Below are 23659 nucleotides of genomic sequence, written 5' to 3'. Positions count from 1 at the left end.
ATATTGGGGCCACGCGGTAGGTCCCCATGATAGGTAAAGAAAGTAGACGGGAGTTGGGGAGGAAGGAGGAGCGTCCCAAAGGAGTAGTCTCTGAGGCCTGAGATTTGGAGGAGCCCATGTTAGGCTGAGATTAAAGAAAGAGAAGAGCGTCCTCAAACTCAATTATTCTGAGTAGAGTAGAGTGTGTGGGACGTGAGGAAACCGATTGTCACCAGAGACCTCAGTTCCAGAGAAGAAGAAAGCAACCTGGCTAGGTGCCTAGACTTTCGAGAAAGTCCATAGAAGCAGGCTGCTTGGAGTAGAAGCCTCCCAAACTGTGAACCTCAGAGAGTAGAGTGAGGGTGAGAGAAGGAAAGGAGCCTACTGGAGATTGGGAAAGCTTCAAAAAATCTCCTACTTCTGGTCCAGCAGGGGTTTGGGACAGGGCCAGATCACCAGCCAATCAACCTATAATTACACATTCAAACAGAATCAAGGAGTAAGCCCGGGATGAGCTGCTGCTGTCCACTGCTTCCCTGTTTGTAAGTTTGGACGGCAAAGAGGGATCGTCCAGGCAGTTAGTTTCAGCACCAAATGATAGAATCAATCGGAGTCCAAAAGACCAGTGTAACAGGCTTTAATGAAAGGAAACCTGCCGGGCTGTCTCATAAGGGAGAGCAGCCCCAGCTACACACTCAGACCATGTTTTAAGGGCTACGTTTAGGGACGTAGGAAGGCTAGCGGGGCATTTGCTGATTGGCTGTCGCTATCGCTGGGCACAGGGGTGCTTTTCACCAATTATGGATGTTGGTTCATTTCCAGTCATCAGCAGTTTCAACCGTCGGTGACTCCATCAGACATTTCTTTGAGGTTTGTCACCTGCCGCAAGCCCTGAAACGAAACTCGTGCTGGCAGGGTTAAAGAAATGAAACCTGAGAGTGTTTTCGTGAGATCTTTAAGCCTTCCCCTTTACCAGAGTGAATTTGGTCATTCTGGCACCTCACATTCTGTAAAGTGACTGATAAAACCCCCCAATAGTGAGATAATAGAGATAATATAAGGGTGTGCTGTTATGTAAACAGTTTTTATATCAAGATCAAGAGGACAATCAAGTTGACGACTGTGAAAATTGTACCCTTTTAGGTTCCTTGTGTTAGTGCTGAGATAGGGGCCTTTCCATACAGCTGGTGACCTAGGCTCACTCTGCTTTAGCTCTCTAGTCACCTCCACACCCAGCACTTGATAATTCTTCGTGCACAGCACTTCATTTAACAGAGCGAGCCTGGCTTCTCCAGGCTAGCCTATTCTTCATTCTAGAAGTTGTGCTATTGGGTTTTCAATGACCACCACATGGGAGAGGAAAATGAAATAAAGTATGCAAAAATTAATACTATGTCCCAAGCTGGCACACACTGGTCTGCTAGACTGCGCAGTGTGCCCAATGTGTTCCAAAGAAGGACAAAGCCTGACCCCTGCCACGTGGGGTTCCGTCTGGTAGAGGCCGGCCTTTCCCCACATTGTCACAGGCCCCTCCGGACCCTCAAGATTGCGGAGTCTTGCCCTTCCTTTCTCTCGCAGGCAGGATCAAATGGGCCAAAGCTCACCCTTCCCCAGCCTGAGCCTGTGCCCTGTTGTTAGCCCCTCTGGCATGGCCCTTTCCTCTGCCTCGCCCTCTGCTCCAGGCAGGCCTGTCTTTGCCTGCAAGCTCTGCTGCTCCTCTTCCTGTCCCCCAGTTGGCCTCTTTCAGGGAGGCCATGGCCCTCTGCAGTGAAGCTTTCAGCTCGCCATCACCACCCTGTGCGGCCCTCAGGACACCCACGCCTCCCCACAGCCAACGCGCACACGTGTGTGTGTGTGTGTGTGTGTGTGTGAGAGAGAGAGAGAGAGAGAGAGAGAGAGAGCAAGCTCCCATCACAGGGTAGGGCCGGGCAGCCTTGCTATTGCAGGAATCAAAGGAGGACAAAAACGCCCAGACAACTTGATGAAGGAAGTAGGATTTATTTAGCCGGCAGAGCAGCATGACCCCCAAAAAGGCAACCAAACATGTGCTTCCCAAAGTTAGATTTCTTGCACCTTTTATACCTTTACAGAATACAGATTTTCATGCAAGGGGCTTGCGATTCCTTTGTCTATAGGTATACATCATTCTCATGACTTCAGGATGGGAGGGTGAATTTAAGTGGGTTCAGAGAATAAGTGTTGGAATTTTTAAATTAAGGTATGTAAACATTGTTTCTTAAAAGCTTTTGAGAAAAGAAAAGGGGAAGGGATTTTCAGATAAGTTTTATCTTCTTTGCTTTCTGTAGCAAGTGGCCCCAGTCACCCTCTCAGAGAACTATAGGAAGTAGTTAATCTATAACTGGTTGACTCAGTTGCCCCTGCAGGCTCCCTTCCCTTGCATTCTTCTTCTTGTTGGAATCCATGGGAGTCCAAAAGACCAGAGTAGCAGGCTTTATTGAAAGGAAGAAAGGAACCCTGCCAGGCACTTCTCCCGGGGAGAAGAGCACTGAAAACAGACTGAGGTAAAACTTTATAGGGTTGGGGATAGCCTCGAGCAAGGGTGTGCTGGTATGTTGGCTTTCTGGAATACTCTTCATTGGGGTGATTGACCAGCTTCCTGGAATTCCTTTGTCCCATGGGCGATTGTCCGGTAATTAAGGGTGGGGTCAGGCAGCCAAGAGGAACAGCGAAAGGGCAGTTTGGAATTCACCTATCTATCACTTGTTTCTTCCTCCTCAAGAACAGGAGGTAGGGGACCTGACTTTTCCTTCCTTATTGCTTTCTTTTTGTCTCCTCTTCCTAACAAAAGTCACAATATGTATATTTGACTATTGAAATTTAATTTGAATTTGATCTAATTCAAGTTGTTAATGTAAGAAATTTCCAAACCTTTATGAATTTTTTGAGCCAAACTGTTGACAACTGCCCAGAAACAAAGTCTCAACAAATTGACAAAGTGCTCTGGAAAATGTCAGTTTCACCACTTATTTTATACATTAGAATCAAAAGGTAGAACATAAGGAGGTTACATGAAATTGGTGATAGATTAGAGAGGCGGGAGAAAGCAAAGCAGGAAAATCTTTGGGATTGGGTAAAAAGTAAAAATATATATACTGAAACTTCTTTTACATTGGCAGAAATAAAATAGTTAACATTTAATAATTAACATGGTAACAATAACAATGAGGGGGTTTGTAGGCTCCTGCTCTGGTGGGATGCCTGCCCTGAGGGGGCAGGAAAAGAAAGGGACTCTTACATTTCAAGGGCATGTTATCAGGTACTTATTGTAGATGCAAAATGCAGCAGAGAAAAATGCCTACCATAAACTGCTTTTAGTTAGATAGTTTTAATTTCAGACCATCCTGGGTGGTTACTGTAGGTCTCTGAGTCTGCAAGGCCACCATGCAGGCTTTCCCTGAGCTTGTCAGATTCAGCGTGTGATCCCCTTTTCGTCCATAAAGTTTAGTCAATAAAATTTTTCAAATTTAGTTTTTCAAAGCGTAATATAACAATAGTATTTATATTATAATTTAATTTGCTTACCTCATTCAAATGTTTAACTTCTGTAATTTCCCGGTGTGTGAACACCTGGTGCAGGGCCTCAGTCCGAGGTTCTGAGGGCAGACAATCCCCAGTTTCACTCTTGGCGCTGATGTCTCCTTGGCAAATCATGTGACAACTGTGGCTTCAGATTTCTTATTTACAAAATCTATCTCCCAGGGCAGTATGAAGGTTATGTGAATTATACACAAGAGACTTTCATGTTAAAATTACTTCCCCCTTTCATTCCCTGAATCTGCTGATCCTAAAAGAGCAACATAAATGAAGTTTTATTGTCATACAGCCCTTCTCAGGGGTTTCCAGGACACATGGGGCTCCCACTTCCCAGACTGAAGGAAGAGAGCCCTTCTTCCTTAATAGAAAACACAGAATACACAGTAAGTAATTTGCCCATTTCTTCCTTCCAATGAGTAAATCTTGGAAAGCCTTTTAGTACTCTTAGAAAAATATTACACTATATTGTTATTATTAATAATATTAAATTTAATATGACTAATATTAAATATTGATTGAATTTATATTCATTATTTAGTGTTAGTAATTTTATGTTTATATTAAGTAAATTATTTAATATTATTATTTAATAATATTAATACACAGCTCATAAAAATTAGGGGATCAGGGACCATGCAGATACTCCAGTACTTTCAGCCTTTTATCTACTGCATTTTCACCAATGAAATACAAGTTGGTTTTGCATCTCATTTGCATAATCGAACAATTTTCTTTGACTTGTAGTCTGCTTTTTTGATGTTCTTGTTTAATAAAAAAAAATTTTGTTTTGTTTTGTTTTGTTATTAAATTTAATGCAGTGACATTGATAAATCAGGGTACATATGTTGAGAGAAAACATCTCCACATTATTTTGACATTTGCTGTATACCCCTCCCCCAAAGTCAAATTGTCTTCTGTCACCTTCTATCTGGTTTTCTTTGTGCCCCTCCCCTCCCCCAACCCCTCTCTCCTTCCTCACCCCATCCCCCCTCCCCCAATCCCCACCCCTGTTGCCATCACATTCTTGTTCATGTCTCTGAGTCTCATTTTTATGTCCCTTCTATGTATGGATTCATATAGTTCTTAGTTTTTTCTGATTTACTTATTTCACTCTGTATAATGTTATCAAGGTCCATCCATGTTATTGTAAATGATCCGATGTCATCATTTCTTATGACTCAGTAGTATTCCATAGTATATATATACCAAACCTTTTTAATCCACTCCGTCCTCTGATGGACACTTGGGCTGTTTCCAGATCTTCACTATTGTGAACAATGCTGCCACAAACATGGGGGTGCATTTCTCCTTTTGGAGCCGTTCTATGGTGTCCTTGGGGTATATTCCTAAAAGTGGGATAGCAGGGTCAAAAGGCAGTTCGATTTTCAGTTTTTTGAGGAAACTCCATACTGTTTTCCACAGTGGCTGCACCAGTCTTCATTCCCTTTTCTCCACATCCTTGCCAGCACTTATTCTGTGTTGTTTTGTTGATGAGCGCCATTCTGACTGGTGTGAGGTGATATCTCATTGTGGTTTTAATTTGCATTTCTCTAATGATTAGTGATGTTGAGCATTTTTTCATATGCCTATTGGCCATCTGTATGTCCTCTTTGGAGAAGTGTCTATTCATTTCTTTTTCCCATTTTTTGATTGGATTGTTTGTCATCCTGGTGTTGAGATTTACAAGTTCTTTATAAATTTTGGTTATTAACCCCTTATCAGACATAAGTTCTCCCATTGTGTAGTTTGTCTTTCTATTCTGTTCTTATTGTCTTTAGCTGTGCAAAAGCTTTATGGTTAGATATAGTCCCATTTGTTTATACTGTCTTTTATTTCACATGCCCGTCGAGATAAATCAGCAAATATATTGCTGCGAGAGATGTCAGAGAGCTTACTGCCTATGTTTTCTTCTAAGATGCTTATGGTTTCATGGCCTACATTTAAGTCTTTTATCCATTTTGAGTTTATTTTTGTGAGTGGTGTAAGCTGGTGATCTAGTTTCACTTTTTTGCAGGTAGCTGTCCAATTTTCCCAACACCATTTGTTAAAGAGGCTGTCTTTACTCCATTGTATTTCCTTACCTCCTTTGTCATATATCAGTTGTCTATAGAACTGTGGGTTTATTTCTGGGTTCTCTGTTCTGTTCCATTGATCTATATGCCTGTTCTTATGCCAGTACCAGGCTGTTTTGAGTACAATGGCCTTGTAGTATAACTTGATATCAGGAAGTGTGATACCTCCCACTTTATTCTTCTTTTTTAAGATTGCTGAGGCTATTTGTGTTCTCTTTTGGTTCCATATAAATTTTTGGAATATGTGATCTATATTTTTGAAGTATGTCATTGGTATTTTAATTGGTATTGCATTGAATTTATAAATTGCTTTGGGTAATATGGACATTTTAATGATGTTTATTCTTTCTAACCATGAGTACGGTATATGCTTCCACTTGTTGGTATCTTCCTTGATTTCTTTTATCAATGCTTTGTAATTTTCCGAGTACAAGTCTTTAGTCTCCTTGGTTAAGTTCACTCCTAGGTACTTTATTTTTTTGGTTGTAATAGTAACAGGGATTGTTTCCTTAATTTCTCTTTCTGACTGTTCATTGTTGGCGTATAAAAATGCCTCTGATTTCTGAGTCTTGATTTTATATCCTGCCACTTTGCTGAATTCATTTATCAGGTCCAGTAGCTTTTTGACTGAGACTTTAGGGTTTTCTATATACAATATCATATCATCTGCAAATAATGATAGTTTTACTTCTTCTTTTCCAACTTGAATGCCTTTTATTTCTTCTTCTTGTCTGATTGCTGTGGCTAGGACTTCCAGGACTATGTTGAATAAGAGTGGTAAAAGGGGGCACCCTGCCTTGTTCCTGGTCTTAAGGGGATTGCTTTTAACTTTTGCCCATTGAGTATGATGTTGGCTGTGGGTTTTTCATAGATGGCTTTTATCATGTTGACGTATGTTCCTTGTATTCCCACTTTGCTGAGAGTTTTGATCATGAATGGGTGCTGGATTTTATCAAATGCTTTTTCTGCATCTATTGAAATTATCATATGGTTTTTCTCCTTTTTGTTTATGTGAGGAATCACATTGATTGATTTGTGAATATTGTACCAGCCTTGCCTCCCCAGAATAAATCCCACTTGATCATGGTGTATAATTTTTTCCATATATTGTTGGATCTGGTTTGCTAATATTTTGTTGAGGATTTTAGCATCTATATTCATCAGAGATATTGACCTATAATTTTCTTTCTTTGTGTTGTCTTTGCCTGGTTTTGGAATCAGAATTATGCTCGCCTCATAAAAGGAGCTTGGAAGTCTTCCTTCCTCTTGAATTTTTTGAAATAGTTTGAGAAAGATAGGAGTTAGTTTTTCTTTGAATATTGGTAGAATTCCGTTGTGAAGCCATCGGGCCCCGGACTTTTCTTTGTTGGGAGTTTTTTGATAACTGTTTCGATATCATTTGTTGTAATCGGTCTGTTTAGGTTTTCTGATTCTTCCAGATTGATTTTTGGAAGATTATATGTTTCAAGGAATTTGTCCATTTCATCTAGGTTGTCTAGTTTTTTGGCATACAGTTCTTCATAGTATTTTCTTACAATATTTTGTATTTCTGTTGTGTCAGTTGTTATTTCTCCTCTCTCATTTCTAATTTTATTTATTTGAGTCCTCTCTCTCTTTTTCTTGGTGAGTCTACTTAAAGGTTCATCAATCTTGTTTACCTTTTCAAAGAACCAGCTCCTAGTTTCATTGATCCTCTGTATTGTTTCTTTAGCCTCTATGTCATTTATTTCTGCTCTGATATTTATTATTTCCTTCCTTCTACTACATTTGGGCTTTACTTGCTGTTCTTTTTCTAATTCTTTTAGATGCAGGATTAAGTTGTTTATTTGAACTTTTTCTAGCTTCTGAAAGTGTGCTTGTAGTGCTATGAACTTCCCTCTCAGCACTGCTTTCGCTGTGTCCCATATATTTTGAGTTGTTGTATGGTCATTGTAATTTTATTCTAGGAATTTTTTTTTATTTCTTCTTTGATCTCATTCTTAATCCATTCATTATTTAACAACCTGCTATTTAGTTTCCATGTGTTTGAGAATTTTTGAGCTTTTCTGTTGTGATTCATTTCTAGTTTCATGCCGTTGTGATCGGAGAAAGTGCTTGATATGATTTCAGTCTTCTTAAATTTGTTGAGAGCACTTTTGTGCCCTAACATGTGGTCTATCCTAGAGAATGTACCATGAGCACTTGAAAAGAATGTATATTCTGCTGCTTTAGGGTGAAAGGTTCTGAAGATATCTATTAAATTGAGTTGATCTAGTGTTTCCAATAAGTCTGCTGTTTCTTTGTTAATTTTCTTTCTTGAGGATCTATCTAGTGATGTTAGTGGGGTATTGAAATCCCCTACTATTATAGTATTGCTGTTGATCTTGCCCTTTAAATCCATCAAAGTCTGCTTTATATATTTGGGTGCTCGTATATTAGGTGCATAGATATTTATAATAGTTATATCTTCCTGTTGGATTACTCCCTTTATCATTATGTAGTGGCCTTCTTTATCTCTTACTATATCCTTTGTTTTAAAGTCCACTTTGTCTGATATAGCTATTGTTACCCTCGCTTTTTATTCATTTCCATTTGCATGAAATGTTTTTTTCCATCCTTTTACCTTCAATCTATGTGTGTCTTTTGTTCTAAGGTGTGTCTCTTATAGACAACATATGAATGGGTCCTGTTTTCTTATCCACGCAGCTACCCTATGTCTTTTTATTGAATCATTTAATCCATTTACATTAAGGTTATTATTGATATGTAGTTGTTTATTGCCATTTTATTCTTTAAAGCTGTATTCCTTTTTTGCTATATTCTTTTCCCACTTTGATCTGTTTACAACAGGCCCCTTAACATTTCCTGCAGCATTGACTTGGTTGTAATGAATTCCTTGAGTTGTTTTTTGTCTGGGAAGCTTTTTATTTATTTTTTTTTATTTTTATTTTTTAATGGGGCGACATCAATAAATCAGGATACATATATTCAAAGATAACAAGTCCAGGTTATCTTGTCTTTCAATTTGTTGCATACCCATCACCCAAAGTCAGATTGTCCTCTGTCACCTTCTATCTAGTTTTCTTTGTGCCCCTCCCCCTCCCCCTTTCCCTCTCACTTTCTCCCCTCCCCCCGTAACCACCACACTCTTATCAATGTCTCTTAGTTTCACTTTTATGTCCCACCTACGTATGGAATAATGGAGTTCCTGTTTTTTTCTGATTTACTTATTTTACTTCGTATAATGTTATCAAGATCCCACCATTTTGCTGTAAATGATCCGATGTCATCATTTCTATGGCTGAGTAGTATTCCATAGTGTATATGTGCCACATGGAAGCTTTTTATTTCTTCTTCAATTTTAAACGATAGCCTTGCTGGATAAAGTAGTCTTGGTTGTAGGTTCTTGTTCTGCATTACTTTGAATATTTCTTGCCATTCCCTTCTGGCCTCAAGTGTTTCTGTTGAGAAGTCGGATGTCATCCTTATGGGGGCTCCTTTGTAGGTGATAGCTTTTTTTTCTCTTGCAGCTTTTAATATTTTCTCTTTATCGCTTAGCTTTGGTATTTTAATTATGATGTGTCTTGGTGTAGGTTTCTTTGGGTTTCTCTTTAATGGAGTCCTCTGTGCTTCTTGGACTTGTGAGAGTTTCTCTTGCATTAATTTAGGGAAGTTTTCAGCTATGATATGATTGAACAAAGTCTCTATCCCTTGTTCTTTTTCTTCTTCTTCAGGAACCCCTATGATGTGGATGTTATTTCTCTTCATGTTGTCACAGAGCTCTCTAAGAGTTTCCTCTGACTTTTTGAGTCTCTTTTCTCTTTTCTTCTCTGCTTTCATGCCTTTATTCCAGTTGTCCTCTAACTCACTGATGCGATCCTCAGCTCTATCTATCCTGTTTTTAATTCCTTCCATTGTGGTCTTTATTTCTGATATTTTATTTGTCATCTCTGACTGATTCTTTTTTATACTTGCTATTTCTTTATTTAGGTGTTCATAATGACCATCCATTGTTGTTCTAAGATTCCTAAGCATTCTTACAATCATTATTTTGAACTCCGCATCTAGAAGTTTGATTATTTCCATATCACTCAGTTCATTTCCTGAAGGTATCTCTTGTGGTTTCATTTGGATTGCACTTTTTTGTCTTCTCATTGTGTTTGGGTGTTTTATTTGTAGAGTTGGTTGAGTCTAGGCTTGGTGTTGTCTGCCTCCAGTTTTCAGTTGTGTTATTTCTAGGTCTTATTGGGTTGGTATCAGCTGTTATCTGTAATCCACTTTCGGATTTGGCAGTTTTGAAGTCTTGATATGTTTGTTTTCTTAACAGGTGATAGTCTTGTTTACTGATCTCAGCAGGGGGCTTCCTTGAAACTGTATCCAGGAATGCGATGGGTGTAACCTGAGACTCTGAAGGCCTCTTTAGCCAGCTAATCTCACTGGGGGCAGGGTGTTTTCTCAGCTTCAGTAGGGGGAGGTGTATCTCAGATCTCCATGGAGACCTGAGTTACTGCCCCTCCTCCCCACTTCTTGTTTTCAGCTGTGTCTTGTTGTGCTGATTGGAGCTGGATAGATGTCCGGAGATCTCTGATCCAGAAGCAATTCAGCTCCATTTTGTGAAAGGTTCAGTCCCTCCCCCAGCTATGGCCACCTCCAGCACGAATGAGTCAGCTTTTTTATTTCGTTTCTTGCATACCTTAGCCCCTCACAGTCTGTCCCTCTCCCTATCCTTTCCACTTGGGAGATAAGCTGGTCTTTTCAACCCACCTTGCTCCCTGGTCACCAGGTAAGTGGCTGTGAGCAGTAGTTTCTGCTCTTTTTCCTCTGTGAAATCCTCTCTGGGCTCTCAGCCTCACCCCCCCCCTTCCGTTCCTGTAAGCAGAGGAGATTCAGGCACTCCTTACCAGGATTATTGTGTCTTCCTCTTTGCTCCTTGGCTTTTGAGAGCTGTTCTTGCAGTTCAGTGTTGGTTTTTCATGCTGATTTTTCCTAAATTGATTTGTATTCCAGTTTGGTGGTGAGAGCTGGGTGTCTGTGCATCCGCCTACTCCGCTGCCATCTTTTTCCTCCTGCACTCACCCATTTTTTATGTTCTGTGTGCTTTAAATTATTTCAGTGAAGATGGAAAATAGGGGAACAACAGAGATTATGAAAATGTGCTCTTGGACTGATCTATAGTAGTGCAGTGGATAAAGCGTTGACCTGGAATGCTAAGGTTGCTGGTTCAAAACCCTGGGCTTGCCTGGTCAAGGCACATATGGGAGTTGATGCTTCCTGCTCCTCTTGCCCTTCTCTCTCTCTCTCTCTCTCTCTCTCTCTCTCTCTATCCTCTCTAAAATGAATAAATAAAATCTTTTTAAAAAAGAAAAGAAAATATGCTCTTGGAAACATTTTTTCCTAAAGGATTGAATTAAAATTAGATATGCTAAGTACCGTATGTCCCCATGTATAAGAGGCTTCCATGTATAAGATGCACCTTAATTTTGGGGCCTGAAACTCGAAAAAAAAATGTATTACATAAAGTGATTGAACTCAAGTTTTATTCATTATAAAATTCATACAACTTCTTTTTTTTATAATAATTTTATTTTTTTAATGGGGTGACATCAATAAATCAGGATACATATATTCAAAGATAACAAGTCCAGGTTATCTTGTCATTCAATTATGTTGCATACCCGTCACCCAAAGTCAGATTGTCCTCTGTCACCTTCTATCTTGTTTTCTTTGTGCCCCTCCCCCTCCCCCTTTCCCTCTCCCATTCCCCCCTCCCCCCATAACCACCACACTCTTATAAATGTCTCTTAGTTTCACTTTTATGTCCCACCTACGTATGGAATAATGGAGTTCCTGGTTTTTTCTGATTTACTTATTTTGCTTCGTATCATGTTATCAAGATCCCACCATTTTGCTGTAAATGTTCCGATGTCATCATTTCTTATGGCTGAGTAGTATTCCATAGTGTATATGTGCCACATCTTCTTTATCCAGTCATCTATTGACGGGCTTTTTGGTTATTTCCATGTCCTGGCCACTGTGAAAAATGCTGCAATAAACATGGGGCTGCATGTGTCTTTACATATCAATATTTCTGAGTTTTGGGGGTATATACCCAGTAGAGGGATTGCTGGGTCATAAGGTAGTTCTATTTTCAGTTTTTTGTGGAACCACCATACTTTCTTCCATAATGGTTGTACTATTTTACATTCCCACCAACAGTGTATGAGGGTTCCTTTTTCTCCACAGCCTCTCCAACATTTGCTATTACCTGTCTTGCTAATAATAGCTAATCGAACAGGTGTGAGGTGGTATCTCATTGCAGTTTTGATTTGCATTTCTCTAATAGCTAAAGAAGATGAGCATCTTTTCATATATCTGTTGGCCATTTGTATTTCTTCCTGGGAGAAGTGTCTGTTCATATCCTCTTCCCATTTTTTTTATTGGATTGTTTGTTTGTTTGTTGTTGAGCTTTATGAGTTCTTTGTATATTTTGGATATTAGGCCCTTATCTGAGCTGTTGTTTGAAAATATCATTTCCCATTTAGTTGGCTTTCTGTTTATTTTGTTATCAGTTTCTCTTGCTGAGCAAAAACTTCTTAGTCTGATGTAGTCCCATTCATTAATTTTTGCCTTCACTTCTCTTGCCTGTGGAGTCAAATTCATAAAATGCTCTTTAAAACCCAGGTCCATGAGTTGAGTACCTATGTCTTCTTCTATGTACTTAATTGTTTCAGGTCTTATGTTTAGATCTTTGATCCATTTTGAGTTAATTTTTGTACAGGGGGAGAGACTGTAGTCCAGTTTCATTCTTTTGCATGTGGCTTTCCATTTTTCCCAGCACCATTTATTGAAGAGGCTTTCTTTTCTCCATTGTGTGTTCTTGGCCCCTTTATCAAAAATTATTTGACTATATATATGTGGTTTTATTTCTGGACTTTCTATTCTGTTCCATTGGTCTGAGTGTCTATTTTTCTGCCAATACCATGCTGTTTTGATTGTCGTGGCCCTATAATAGAGTTTGAAGTCAGGTATTGTAATGCCCCCAGCTTCATTCTTTTTCTTTAGGATTGCTTTGGCTATTCGGGGGTTTTTATAGTTCCATATAAATCTGATGATTTTTTGCTCTATTTCTTTAAAAAATGTCATTGGAAGTTTGATGGGAATTGCATTAAATTTGTATATTGCTTTGGGTAATATAGCCATCTTGATTATATTTATTCTTCCTAGCCAAGAACAAGGTATATTCTTCCATCTCATTATATCTTTTTCGATTTCCCTTAACAATGGTTTATAATTTTCATTATATAAGTCCTTTACATTCTTTGTTATGTTTATTCCTAAGTATTTTATTTTTTTTGTTGCAATCATGAAGGGGATTATTCTTTTGAGTTCGTTCTCAACTGTTTCATTGCTGGCATATACAAAGGCTATTGACTTATGTATGTTAATTTTGTATCCTGCGACCTTACTGTATGGGCTTATTGTTTCTAGTAGTTTTTTTGTGGATTCTTTGGGGTTTTCGATGTATAGGATCATATCATCTGCAAAAAGTGATAACTTTACTTCTTCTTTTCCGATATGGATGCCTTTTATTTCTTTGTCTTGTCTGATTGCTCTGGCTAGAACCTCTAGTACCACATTAAATAAGAGTGGAGAGAGTGGACAACCCTGTCTTGTTCCTGATTTAAGGGGGGAAGCCTTAAGTTTTGTGCCATTTAATATGATGTCAGCTGATGGTTTATCATATATGGCCCTTATCATGTTGAGATATTTTCCTTCTATACCCATTTTGTTAGAGTCTTAAACATAAAATTGTGTTGTATTTTATCAAAAGCCTTTTCTGCATCTATTGATAAGATCATGTGGTTTTGTTTTGTTAGAGTCTTAAACATAAAATTGTGTTGTATTTTATCAAAAGCCTTTTCTGCATCTATTGATAAGATTTTGTGGTTTTGTTTTGTTGATATGGTGTATTACGTTAACCGTTTTACGTATGTTGAATCATACTTGAGATTCTGGGATGAATCCCACTTGATCATGATGTATTATTTTTTTAATATGTTGTTGTATTCGATTTGCTAGTATTTTGTTTAGTATTTTAGCATCTGTATTCATTAGAGATATTGGTCTGTAGTTTTCTTTTTTTGTGCCATCCTTGCCTGGTTTTGGTATGAGGGTTATGTTGGCCTCATAAAATGTGTTTGGAAGTATTGCTTCTTCTTCAATTTTTTGGAAGACTTTGAGTAGAATAGGAACCAAGTCTTCTTTGAATGTTTGATAAAATTCGCTGGTATAGCCGTCAAGACCTGGACTTTTATTTTTGGGGAGGTTTTTAATGGTTTTTTCTATTTCTTCTCTACTAATAGGTCTGTTTAGGCTTTCTGCTTCTTCTTGACTCAGTCTAGGAAGGTTGTATTGTTCTAGGAATTTATCCATTTCTTCTAGGTTGTTGAATTTAGTGGCATAAAGTTTTTCATAGTATTCTACAATAATTCTTTGTATATCTACGGTGTCCGTGGTGATTTCTCCTCTTTCATTTTGGATTTTGTTTATATGAGTTCTTTCTCTTTTTTCCTTGGTAAGTCTTGCCAAGGGTTTGTCAATTTTGTTGATCTTTTCAAAGAACCAGCTCCTTGTTCTATTAATTTTTTCTATAGTTTTTCTGTTCTCTAATTCATTTATTTCTGCTCTGATTTTTATTATCTCCTTTCTTCGGCTGGTTTTGGGTTGTCTTTGTTCTTTTTTTTTTCTAATTCCTTAAGGTGGGAAGTTAAGTGGTTCACTTGGGCTCTCTCTTGTTTGTTCATATATTCCTGAAGTGATATGAACTTCCTGCTTTTGCTGCATCCCATAGATTCTGGTATGTCGTATTGTCATTTTCATTAGTCTGTATATATCTTTTGATCTCTGCACTTATTTCTTCTTTGACCCATTCATTTTTTAAAAGTATGTTGTTTAGTTTCCACATTTTTGTGGGATTTTTTTCCTCTTTTTTGCAGTTGAATTCTAGTTTCAAGGCTTTATGATCAGAAAATATGCTTGGTACAACTTCAATTTTTCTGAATTTGCTGATGTTGTTTTTGTGGCCCAACATATGGTCAATTCCTGAGAATGATCCATGTACACTGGAGAAAAATGTATACTCAGTCACTTTGGGATGAAATGTCCTGTAGATGTCTATCATATCCAGGTGCTCTAGTGTTTTGTTTAAGGCCACTATGTCTTTGTTGATTCTCTGTTTGGATGACCGATCTAGAGCCGTCAGCGGTGTATTGAGGTCTCCAAGTACGATTGTATTTTTGTCAGTTTTTGTTTTAAGGTCAATAAGTAGCTGTCTTATATATTTTGGTGCTCCTTGGTTTGGTGCATATATATTAAGAATTGTTATGTCTTCTTGATTCAGTGTCCCCTTAGCCATTATGAAATGGCCATTTTTGTCTCTGAGTACTTTTCCTGTCTTGTAGTCAGCATTATCCGATATGAGTATTGCTACACCTGCTTTTTTTTGGATGTTATTTGCTTGGAGTATTGTTTTCCAGCCTTTCACTTTGAATTTGTTTTTATCCTTGTTACTTAGATGAGTTTCCTGTAGGCAGCATACAGTTGGATTTTCTTTTTTAATCCATTCTGCTACTCTGTGCCTTTTTATTGGTGAGTTTAATCCGTTTACATTTAGTGTAATTATTGACACTTGTGAGTTCCCTATTGCCATTTTATATCTTGCTTTCTGTTAGTTTTGTGTCTTGTTTGATCCTTCTCTTTTGTTTTTCTATCTTTTGTTTTTATTTGGTTGTATTCCATACATCTTTCCTCTGTTGCTATCTTTTTTATCTCATGTGCTTCTGTGGTGGTTTTTTCAATGGTGGTTACCTTTGAGTAATGAAAAGGGTCCCTACCCTGTTCATTGTAGCGAACTATTTTCTGAGTACTTTTGCACTCCATCATCCTTTGCTACTGTTAATCTCCATCTTCTCTCCCCCCCCTTGTTTTTTGTTGTTGTCACAGTTTAAATTTGGTTTTATTGTGTTTTTCTTGGAGCTTTTACTTGTGGCTCTGTTTTTTTTTTTTTTGTTCTTTGTATCTGATTGGAGAACCCCCTTTAGTAATTCCTGGAGTGGGGGTTTTCTGATGATAAATTCCCTCATCTTTTCTGTATCTGTGAATGTTTTTATTTCTCCTTCATATTTGAAGGATAGCTTTGATGGGTATAGTATTCGTGGCTGAAAGTTCCTCTCTTTCAGGACTTTAAATATTGGGGTCCACTCTCTTCTAGCTTGTAGAGTTTCTGCTGAGAAATCTGATGATAATCTAATGGGCCTTCCTTTATATGTTGTATTCTTCTTTTCCCTGGCTGCCTTGAGAATTTTTTCTTTGCTGTTGGTTTGTGTCCATTTCATTATGATATGCCTTGGAGTAGGTTTGTTGGGGTTAAGAAAACTCAGAGTTCTGTTTGCTTCTTGAACTTGAGGCTTTAGTTCTTTCCACAGGCTTGGGAAGTTCTCATCTATTATTTGTTTGAGTATGTTCTCCATTCCATTTTCTCTCTCTTCTCCCTCTGATATACCTATTATTCTTATGTTATACTTTTTGATGGAGTCAGATAATTCTTGTAGGGCTATCTCATTTTTTTTAATTTTTGAGTCTCTTTCTTCTTCTCTCTGTTGTGCCTCAAGTTGCTTGTCTTCTATTTCACTAATCCTCTCTTCTATCTGACCTGTTCTATTAGCTAAGCTTGTTACTTCATTTTTCAGCTCGTGAATTGAGTTTTTCATCTCTGTTTGATTTGTTTTTATAGTTTCAATTTCCTTGGACATATATTCTTTGTGTTCATTGAGTTGTTTTCTGAGCTCCCTAAATTGCCTTTCTGTGTTTTCTTGTATATCTCTGAGTATTTTTAGGATTTCTATCTTAAATTCTCTGTCATTTAGCTCCAAGGTTTCCAATATATTAAATTTTTTCTCCATAGATTTTTCCTCATCTAGCTGTGTTACCTCTCTTTCTTTTGTATCCATGATATTCGATTTTCTCTTCCTTAATGGCATCTGAGGGTGGTTTTGTTGATAGTATTAATGAGATTTAATAAAGAATAAAAAGTCAAAAAATAAAAAATCGAAAAGAGTTTTTTTTTAAAAAAAATTAATAATGAAATAAAGAAAAATAAAATAAAATAAAAATTTTAAAAAAAGGAAATTATTCCCCCCCTCCTTTTTTCCTCTCCTCTCCTCTCCCCTCTTTCTTGAGAAAATCTTGTGGTGAACTGTGAATTATAACAAACAATGCCTGTAATGGAGGGCCTGAATTGGGGAAAAGTAATAAAGGGGCAAAAAAAAAAGAAAAAAAAAGTAAAAAGAAGGGGGTATGGACCCACAAAAAGCAAATAAGGAAAAAATTTGGGTCAAGAATAAAATTATTTGCTTTTAGGTGTTGGTTGACTAAGAGTTATGATGCGAGGAATAAGAGGAAAACAGAAAAATGGGGGGACAAATTTAAAAATTACTATTGTATTTAGTGGAACAAGAACTAGATAAAATGGAGAGCCAGGGATGGGAGCACTGCTAGTGAGTTAAAAAGGTGAAGTAAAAAACCCCCAAAATGCCACAAACATAAGTTTGAGTCCCAGATAAGATAATTTGTTTGTTATTGAGGTTTGAATGAGAGGAGATGTAAAGGAGAAAGGAAGAAACTAATATAGAGGGAGAAAAGAAAGAGAGAGAGAGAAAAAAAGAGGGAACCACTAAAAGAAAAAAGAGGAGAGAGAGAGAGAGAGAGAGAGTTAAGGGTTTTGGAGTGCAACCCTCATAGAGAGAAAGGAGGAGGAGAGAAAAGATAATGGCAGATGTAACACTTATGGGTAGTGTAGTTCAAGGAGAGGAGAGAGTAAGACCGGCAGAGAGTTAATCGGCCAAATTGGAGGAGGAAAAAAAATAACAAGAATGAAGATAAGAGAAACAAACAAACAAATATAATAAAATGGGATAGGTTATAAAGTCTGCGGATTATTCTTGATTTTGAGAGGTTATCTTTTTGCTTTTTCTTTTCTCTCCCTCTTCCTGGTCGGTGACTCTGTGCCCCGGGTTCTGCCCCTTTGGCACGCTCAGGTAGAGGTTTGCAGTTGATAAGTCTCTATGGCGATGTCATGTATTGTGCTTTAGTCTCGTTGGCAGTCGAGGCTCATTATCATTTATAGGCTCCGACAGTGAGAGAGTCCATGTTCCTGGAGCCTTTCTCCTAGTCTTTCCTTCCTCAATTAGTAGCCTGATAATCCAGCTATGGGGTTGCTGCTGCCTCTGCCTGGATAGTAAGAGGCTCAAAGAGCTGGCAACTCCCCACTCTATTTCCACTCAGCACAGGGTTCTGGGTAAGGCTCAGTCAGTCAGAGCTGCTAGCATAATCAGGCGGGGTTTCCGCCCACTCAAAGACCTCTGGCTCTGCCACTCTGTCCGGTAACACAGGCGGCGCCCACTTCCGGGGCGCTTGGAGGAAACTCTCGCTCACTATCTGCGCTCGCAGACCAGGATATCCGGCCAGCAGTTTCACGCTCTGAGTGAAACCCCCAACCGCATGGAAAAGTTGCAGCGTTGGAATTGGCTCTCGCTGTGTCCCCGTGCGCGGCTTTTGCAAGGCGCTGGGGCGGCCCGAGATTCCGCTTTGGCTCATACAAAGGCCCCTGACTCTGCCCCTCTGTGCGATAACACAGGCGTGCACTGCCGAGGCACTCGGAGGAATCTCTCGCTCACTATCTGCGCGTGCAGACCAGGATATGAGGCCAGCTGTGTTTCCCTCTGAGTGAATCCCCTACGAGCACGGAAAAGTTCCACTGTTGGAATTAGTTCTCGCTCCCTCCCGTGCGCGGCTTTCCCAGGGCGCTGGGGCTGCCCAGAGATTCCACTTTCGGCCCACAGAAAGGCCTCTGACTCTGCCTCTCTGTGGGGTAACACGGACACCGACTCCCGGGGCCTAGGAAGAAATCTCTCGCCCACTATCTGCGCGCGGACCAGGAGATCGGATAAAATGGCTGCCCCGCTTGTCTTTCTTTGTTTGGGTTTGGCGCGAGTGTTAGCTTGTATTGCCCGGGTTGCCACAGGATCAGTTTTTCCTTGGCTTGGATCTCCGTGCCACAGCCTGGTTCGGCCGTTTGTGCCGCGGCCTGGATCTATTCACCCCCTTTGCCCGCCTCAGTTTCTATATTCACGGATCCCAGAGAAAGCCGCCCTGTTTAGGTTAGTGAGGAAGGCGGAGCATTTCTTACTCCCTATTTCCTTCGGGGTTTGGTTATATATTTAGCCAATTTGTTGCTCGACCATACCTTCAGGTGTATTGCGAAACATCTGGAGGCTCCAAGGATAGGTTTTTCTGTTTCTGGTTGAAGATCTTGTTGAGTTTTGGGGGAGATTTATCAGTATCGCTTCCTACCCTGCCATTACTCTGATGTCATCTCTCATACAACTTCTCATTACTGTCAAAACTCTCGTCTATTAGCTTGTCTTCATCTGTGTCTGATGACAATCACTGTCTTCATATATTGCCTCGTCCTCAGTTCTATCTATGCCATTTGAAATGCTACACTTCTTAAATGACTTGACAATGATCTCAATCTTGATATTATCCCAGGATCTTTTCACCCAGGTACAAACTTCTCCTATAGTTAGTTCCTTTACTCTTCCTGCTAGTGTCAAATTGTCCTCAGAAGACTTCATCCATTGGTTCCATTCGTCTCTGATGGCAGCTTTGAAGGATTTGTTAATGCTGACATCAAGTGGTTGGAGCTAGGATGTCAAGCCTCCAGGTATGATGGCAAGTTTTGTTTTTTGCTCTGCAGCAATCTTTGTGTTTTTTGTTATGTGTGCCCTGAATTGATCAAGCACCAATAGAACAGGTTTGCATAAGAGCCCACCTGGTCTCCTCCAAACTTTCTCAAACCAGATCTTCATCTCATCCTGATCCATTCAATCCTTGTCATGAACGTTGACAGTCACTTCGTGAGCAATGTCATCTTTTGGCATTGTTTTGTGTTTGAAAATCAGTATAGGAGGCAGCTTGTTTCTGTCGGCACAACAAGCTAGAACAACTGTATAATGGCTCCTTTCACGTCCACTTGTCTTCACAGTTACAGTTTTCACCCCTTTCTTATCAACAGTTCAGTTACTTGTGACATCAAATTGAAGGAAGACTTCATCCATATTTGCAATCTGTCCCAACTCAAACTGATGTGTCTTCTAAAATTGAATGACAAAACAATGAAATTCAAGGACCTTCTGCTCATAGCTGTCAGGCATCTTTTGGACAAGTCTGGTGTGTGTACGCATGCTTAGTCCATTCTGTTTCATGAACCTAAAGCACCAATTGTGTCCTTTGAAATCAGTCACTTCTTTTCCATCAGCAATTCTTCTTGCCTCATGCTGAACCATCTTTGTGGACACAGGAATTCCAATTGCCCTTTGCTCTTCAATCCATATCTTCAATTCTCCCTCTAAATCAGGCCATTTTGCTGACTTGCCTCTCATGGCCTTCTTCTGCTGTGGCGTTTTCAGTAGGATTTCTTCTTCCCGTAGCCAGTCTTGGATGGATTTCTCAGTTGGAGGAAGACCAAACTTACATTCAGCAGCACAATTTCCATTCACTTTTGCAAACTGGATGACTTTTAACTTGAATCCAGCACTTGTACAAATATCTTTTCTGAGCCATTTCTGGGCAGAATTTGGCAAAACGTAACCTACTGTAACAAGTGCGAAACAATGAGTGCAAAGACAACAAGCGCAAAAAAGCGGGAAATGCAAGTAAAAAAAACACAAACTACAACCACTGTATAAGATGCACCCAGTTATTAGCCGCCAAATTTTTTAAAAATGGTGTGTCTTATACATGGGGAAATACGGTAATTGAACACATATTCACCAGTGGTTTCTCAGCCTTGCCAAGATTCGCCTTTCTCCAGACCCTGGAGGCAGTGAACTCCTAAGTCACTTTATACAGGGGTGGGCAGAAGGCAGTGCACTGTGCCACTGTGGCGTTCTTTTGAGTTAATAAAGCTATTGTAATAATCATAACCCACACATCTTTTTCCATATGAACAACTTTAACCCTACCTTTGCAAACCCCTGTGTGTGTATCTCAGTTCTCTCAGTGCCAAGGTAGGTGGTGTTATCCTTGTTTTATCAATAAAACAGTAAAGTTTTAAAAAACTACATCACAGGAGCACACAGCAGCACGTGGATGCCCTGAGATTTGAACCCAGGCTCCTATAGTTCTAAGGCCCTTGTCCACACTCAGCCTCCCTTGCCTATGCTGTCAAGGTATATATTTAAGAGAGTTTTTGGATAAAGATTTTTTTCTAGAAAAGCATATACATGCAAACCCAAAATGCATCCAATAAATCCTTTTTATAAGTCTTAGAAGCCCTGATCATTGTTACATGCATCACATGATTATAAAAATCCAATTTTTAAATAGGCCCCAAAGAGCCAGAAACTTCTGAGCTAGCTTATTTCCTACTTTCTTCCATCTACGCATGTCAGACACACACTAGACCGCTGAGTTCTAACAGTAACACTAGGAGGGGTTACTGTTATTATTCCCACCCCGCAGAAATGTTTTTGCCCGAAATTTAGGAAGGGGAGAAGCTATTGAGCTCTAGGTCCAGGTGGTCTGGTTCCAGAGTCTGTTCATCACCACACCAGTGGTGATACTTTCTGTGATCTCACCAAGCTCATGACAGGAGATCAGGGCAGGGTAGCACCCCAAAGTGTGTTCCTAGAGCCCCATGCCCACATGCTGGGCCCGTGATCAGAAGAAGGCCTCTGGGAGAGGGAGAGTGACAGTACTCTCCCACCTCATTTTACTGAGGCAGGTTGTCCCTGGAACATCAGTTCACAAACCCTGGAGCCAGCATTCTGTGGCCTACCCTCAGGGAGCCTGGTGTGGGTGAGGATATAGCGATACAGAACTGGGCTAAGCTCTGAGAGCAGCATCACGGATTAGTGACCAGAGAAGGAGTTCCCCCTACCCTATAGAAACCAGCAAGGCTCCACCTTCCTCCTTTTGTCTTGGGTTCACAAGCTTCACTTTCCGTGATGGGTTTTGTCTCCACATCGCCAACAGGCTGTGCTGGGTGAGAAAGGTGTTTCATTGGTCTGCCCTTCTCAGGCTTCATTTGGAAAACAAGGAGGTCAGGCTGCTTGATCTCTAAAGTGTGATCCAGTCCTGTTATGTATGTTTGTAAACCTCTTTTGCTCAAAGAATCTAGGCATAAGAATGTTTACAGAGGCAACTTAAAGGTACACTTATATTTTTATATTTTTACTTTTAAAGAAAAATAGTGGGTATTTAGAACTACACTGTATCTTAATGCAGAGAAAACAAGGACCAGCTTGTTTACTCCTTGGTCTCAGCCTGAGTGTTACCTGATTGAGCTGAGAGCTGCACCTTCCCTCACTAGGTAACACGACTGCCACCGAGCCACGGGCTTCTGCAATGATGCCGGGAGAGGGAGCACTCATAGCCAGTCTCTTTAGCAAATGGTAGTGGCATGGCCAGCGGTGATGGCCATTGGCCCGGGCTCCCTGCATGCTCCCTTTAGAACCTGGGGTCAACCTTTTGCTATGAAATGAAGTATTGGTTCTAAGCAATTATTTTTATTTTTATTTTTTAAACAGGCGCTTGAATAAAATTGTTTGGCGAGCATTATCTCAAGAGGAAAAAGAGAAGTAAGCCAGCTCCTCATTTATTAAAAAATTTTGGTGACATTCACATAACCCATTACTAATTTGTTAAATGAACAATAGTATTTAAATTATTCAAAATGTTGTACCAACCACCTACCTCCCTCTAGTTTCAAAATTGTTTTATCACCTCAGAAAAATACCTTGTACCCAATACATAACCCTTCCTCACTCCTCTCTCCCTAATACATGATATGAAGGGAGCCATACACCATGTGACTTTCTGTGTCTAGCCTTTTTTACTTAGTTAATGTAAAAACTTAATTTTCCAAGGTTCATCCAAGTTGTAGCATATATAGTATTTTTTTATGTCTGAGTAATGATTTATTGTATATATCTACCAATTTGCTTATCTATTGATGAATATTTATGTTGTTCCCACTTTGGGGCTATTATGAACAATGCTGCAATATACATTCATTAGAAGTTTCTGTGTGGAGATATGTTTTTATTTCTCTTGAGTGTACATCTAACAGTGGTTTTTTCTGGGTCGCAGGGTAATTCTATGTTTAACTTTTGAGGAACCACCAAATTGTTTGCTATAGCAACTGCACCATTCTACATCTCTATCACCAATGTATGAAGGTTCTTGTTTTTCCACAATTCTTGCCAATGCTTATTTTCATTCTTTTCTTTAAAGCCATCCTAATGGGTGTAAAGTGACAACTCATTGTGATATTTCCTTAATGATCAGTAATGTTGAATATCTTTCATGTGCTTGTTGGCCATATGTGTATCTTCAGAGAAGTATCTGTTTAAGTCCTTCACCCATTTTTTAAAATAGATTCTATATTTATTGATTTTACAGAGGGAGGGAAGCTCAAGAAGTATCAATTCATGGTTGCTTCACCTTAGTTGTTCACTAACTGCTTGTTGTATGTGCCTTGACGAGACAAGCTCAGGGGTTCAAACTGATGTCCTCAGCATTCCATGTCAATGCTTTATCCACTGCGCCACCACAAGCCAGGTGGTCCTTCACCCGTTTTTAAATTGAGTGGTTTGTCCTTTTGTTGTTGAGTTGTAAGAGTTCTAGTTGTTTGACCTTTATCAGATATTTAATTGTCCATATTTTCTCCTATTCTATACATTGTCTTTTCACATTCTTGGTAACTTCCATCTTTGGTCCAGAAGTTTTTAATTTTTATAAAGTCAATGTATCTACTTTTTCTTTTGTTGCTCATGCTTTTGGTGTCGAATCTAAGAAATCAGTTCATTGCCAAGTACAAAGTCATGAGGATTTACCCTATAAATCTCTTCTAATACTTTTCTGGTTTTAGCTCTGATCAATTCTGAGTGAAATTTTATATAGAGAGTGAGATTATTTCTATCTGTAAATAGAAATAGTTTTACTTCTCCTTT

The 23659-nt window shown here is 39.3% G+C and overlaps 1 protein-coding gene across 1 annotated transcript in view; it reads left to right on the top strand.

Annotated features, from left to right (window-relative positions):
• VWA3B (von Willebrand factor A domain containing 3B) overlaps nt 1–23659 on the top strand; it is a 225207-nt gene that overhangs the window by 157104 nt on the left and 44444 nt on the right. The window contains 1 exon segment of the mRNA XM_066377626.1: nt 22235–22285. Coding sequence (XP_066233723.1) covers nt 22235–22285 — 51 coding nt within the window.

The sequence above is a fragment of the Saccopteryx leptura genome, chromosome 3 (genome assembly GCF_036850995.1).
Source record: "Saccopteryx leptura isolate mSacLep1 chromosome 3, mSacLep1_pri_phased_curated, whole genome shotgun sequence".
Taxonomy (NCBI): domain Eukaryota; kingdom Metazoa; phylum Chordata; class Mammalia; order Chiroptera; family Emballonuridae; genus Saccopteryx; species Saccopteryx leptura.
Note: the sequence above shows the minus strand (reverse complement) of the source record. Positions and strands in the feature narration are given on the sequence as shown.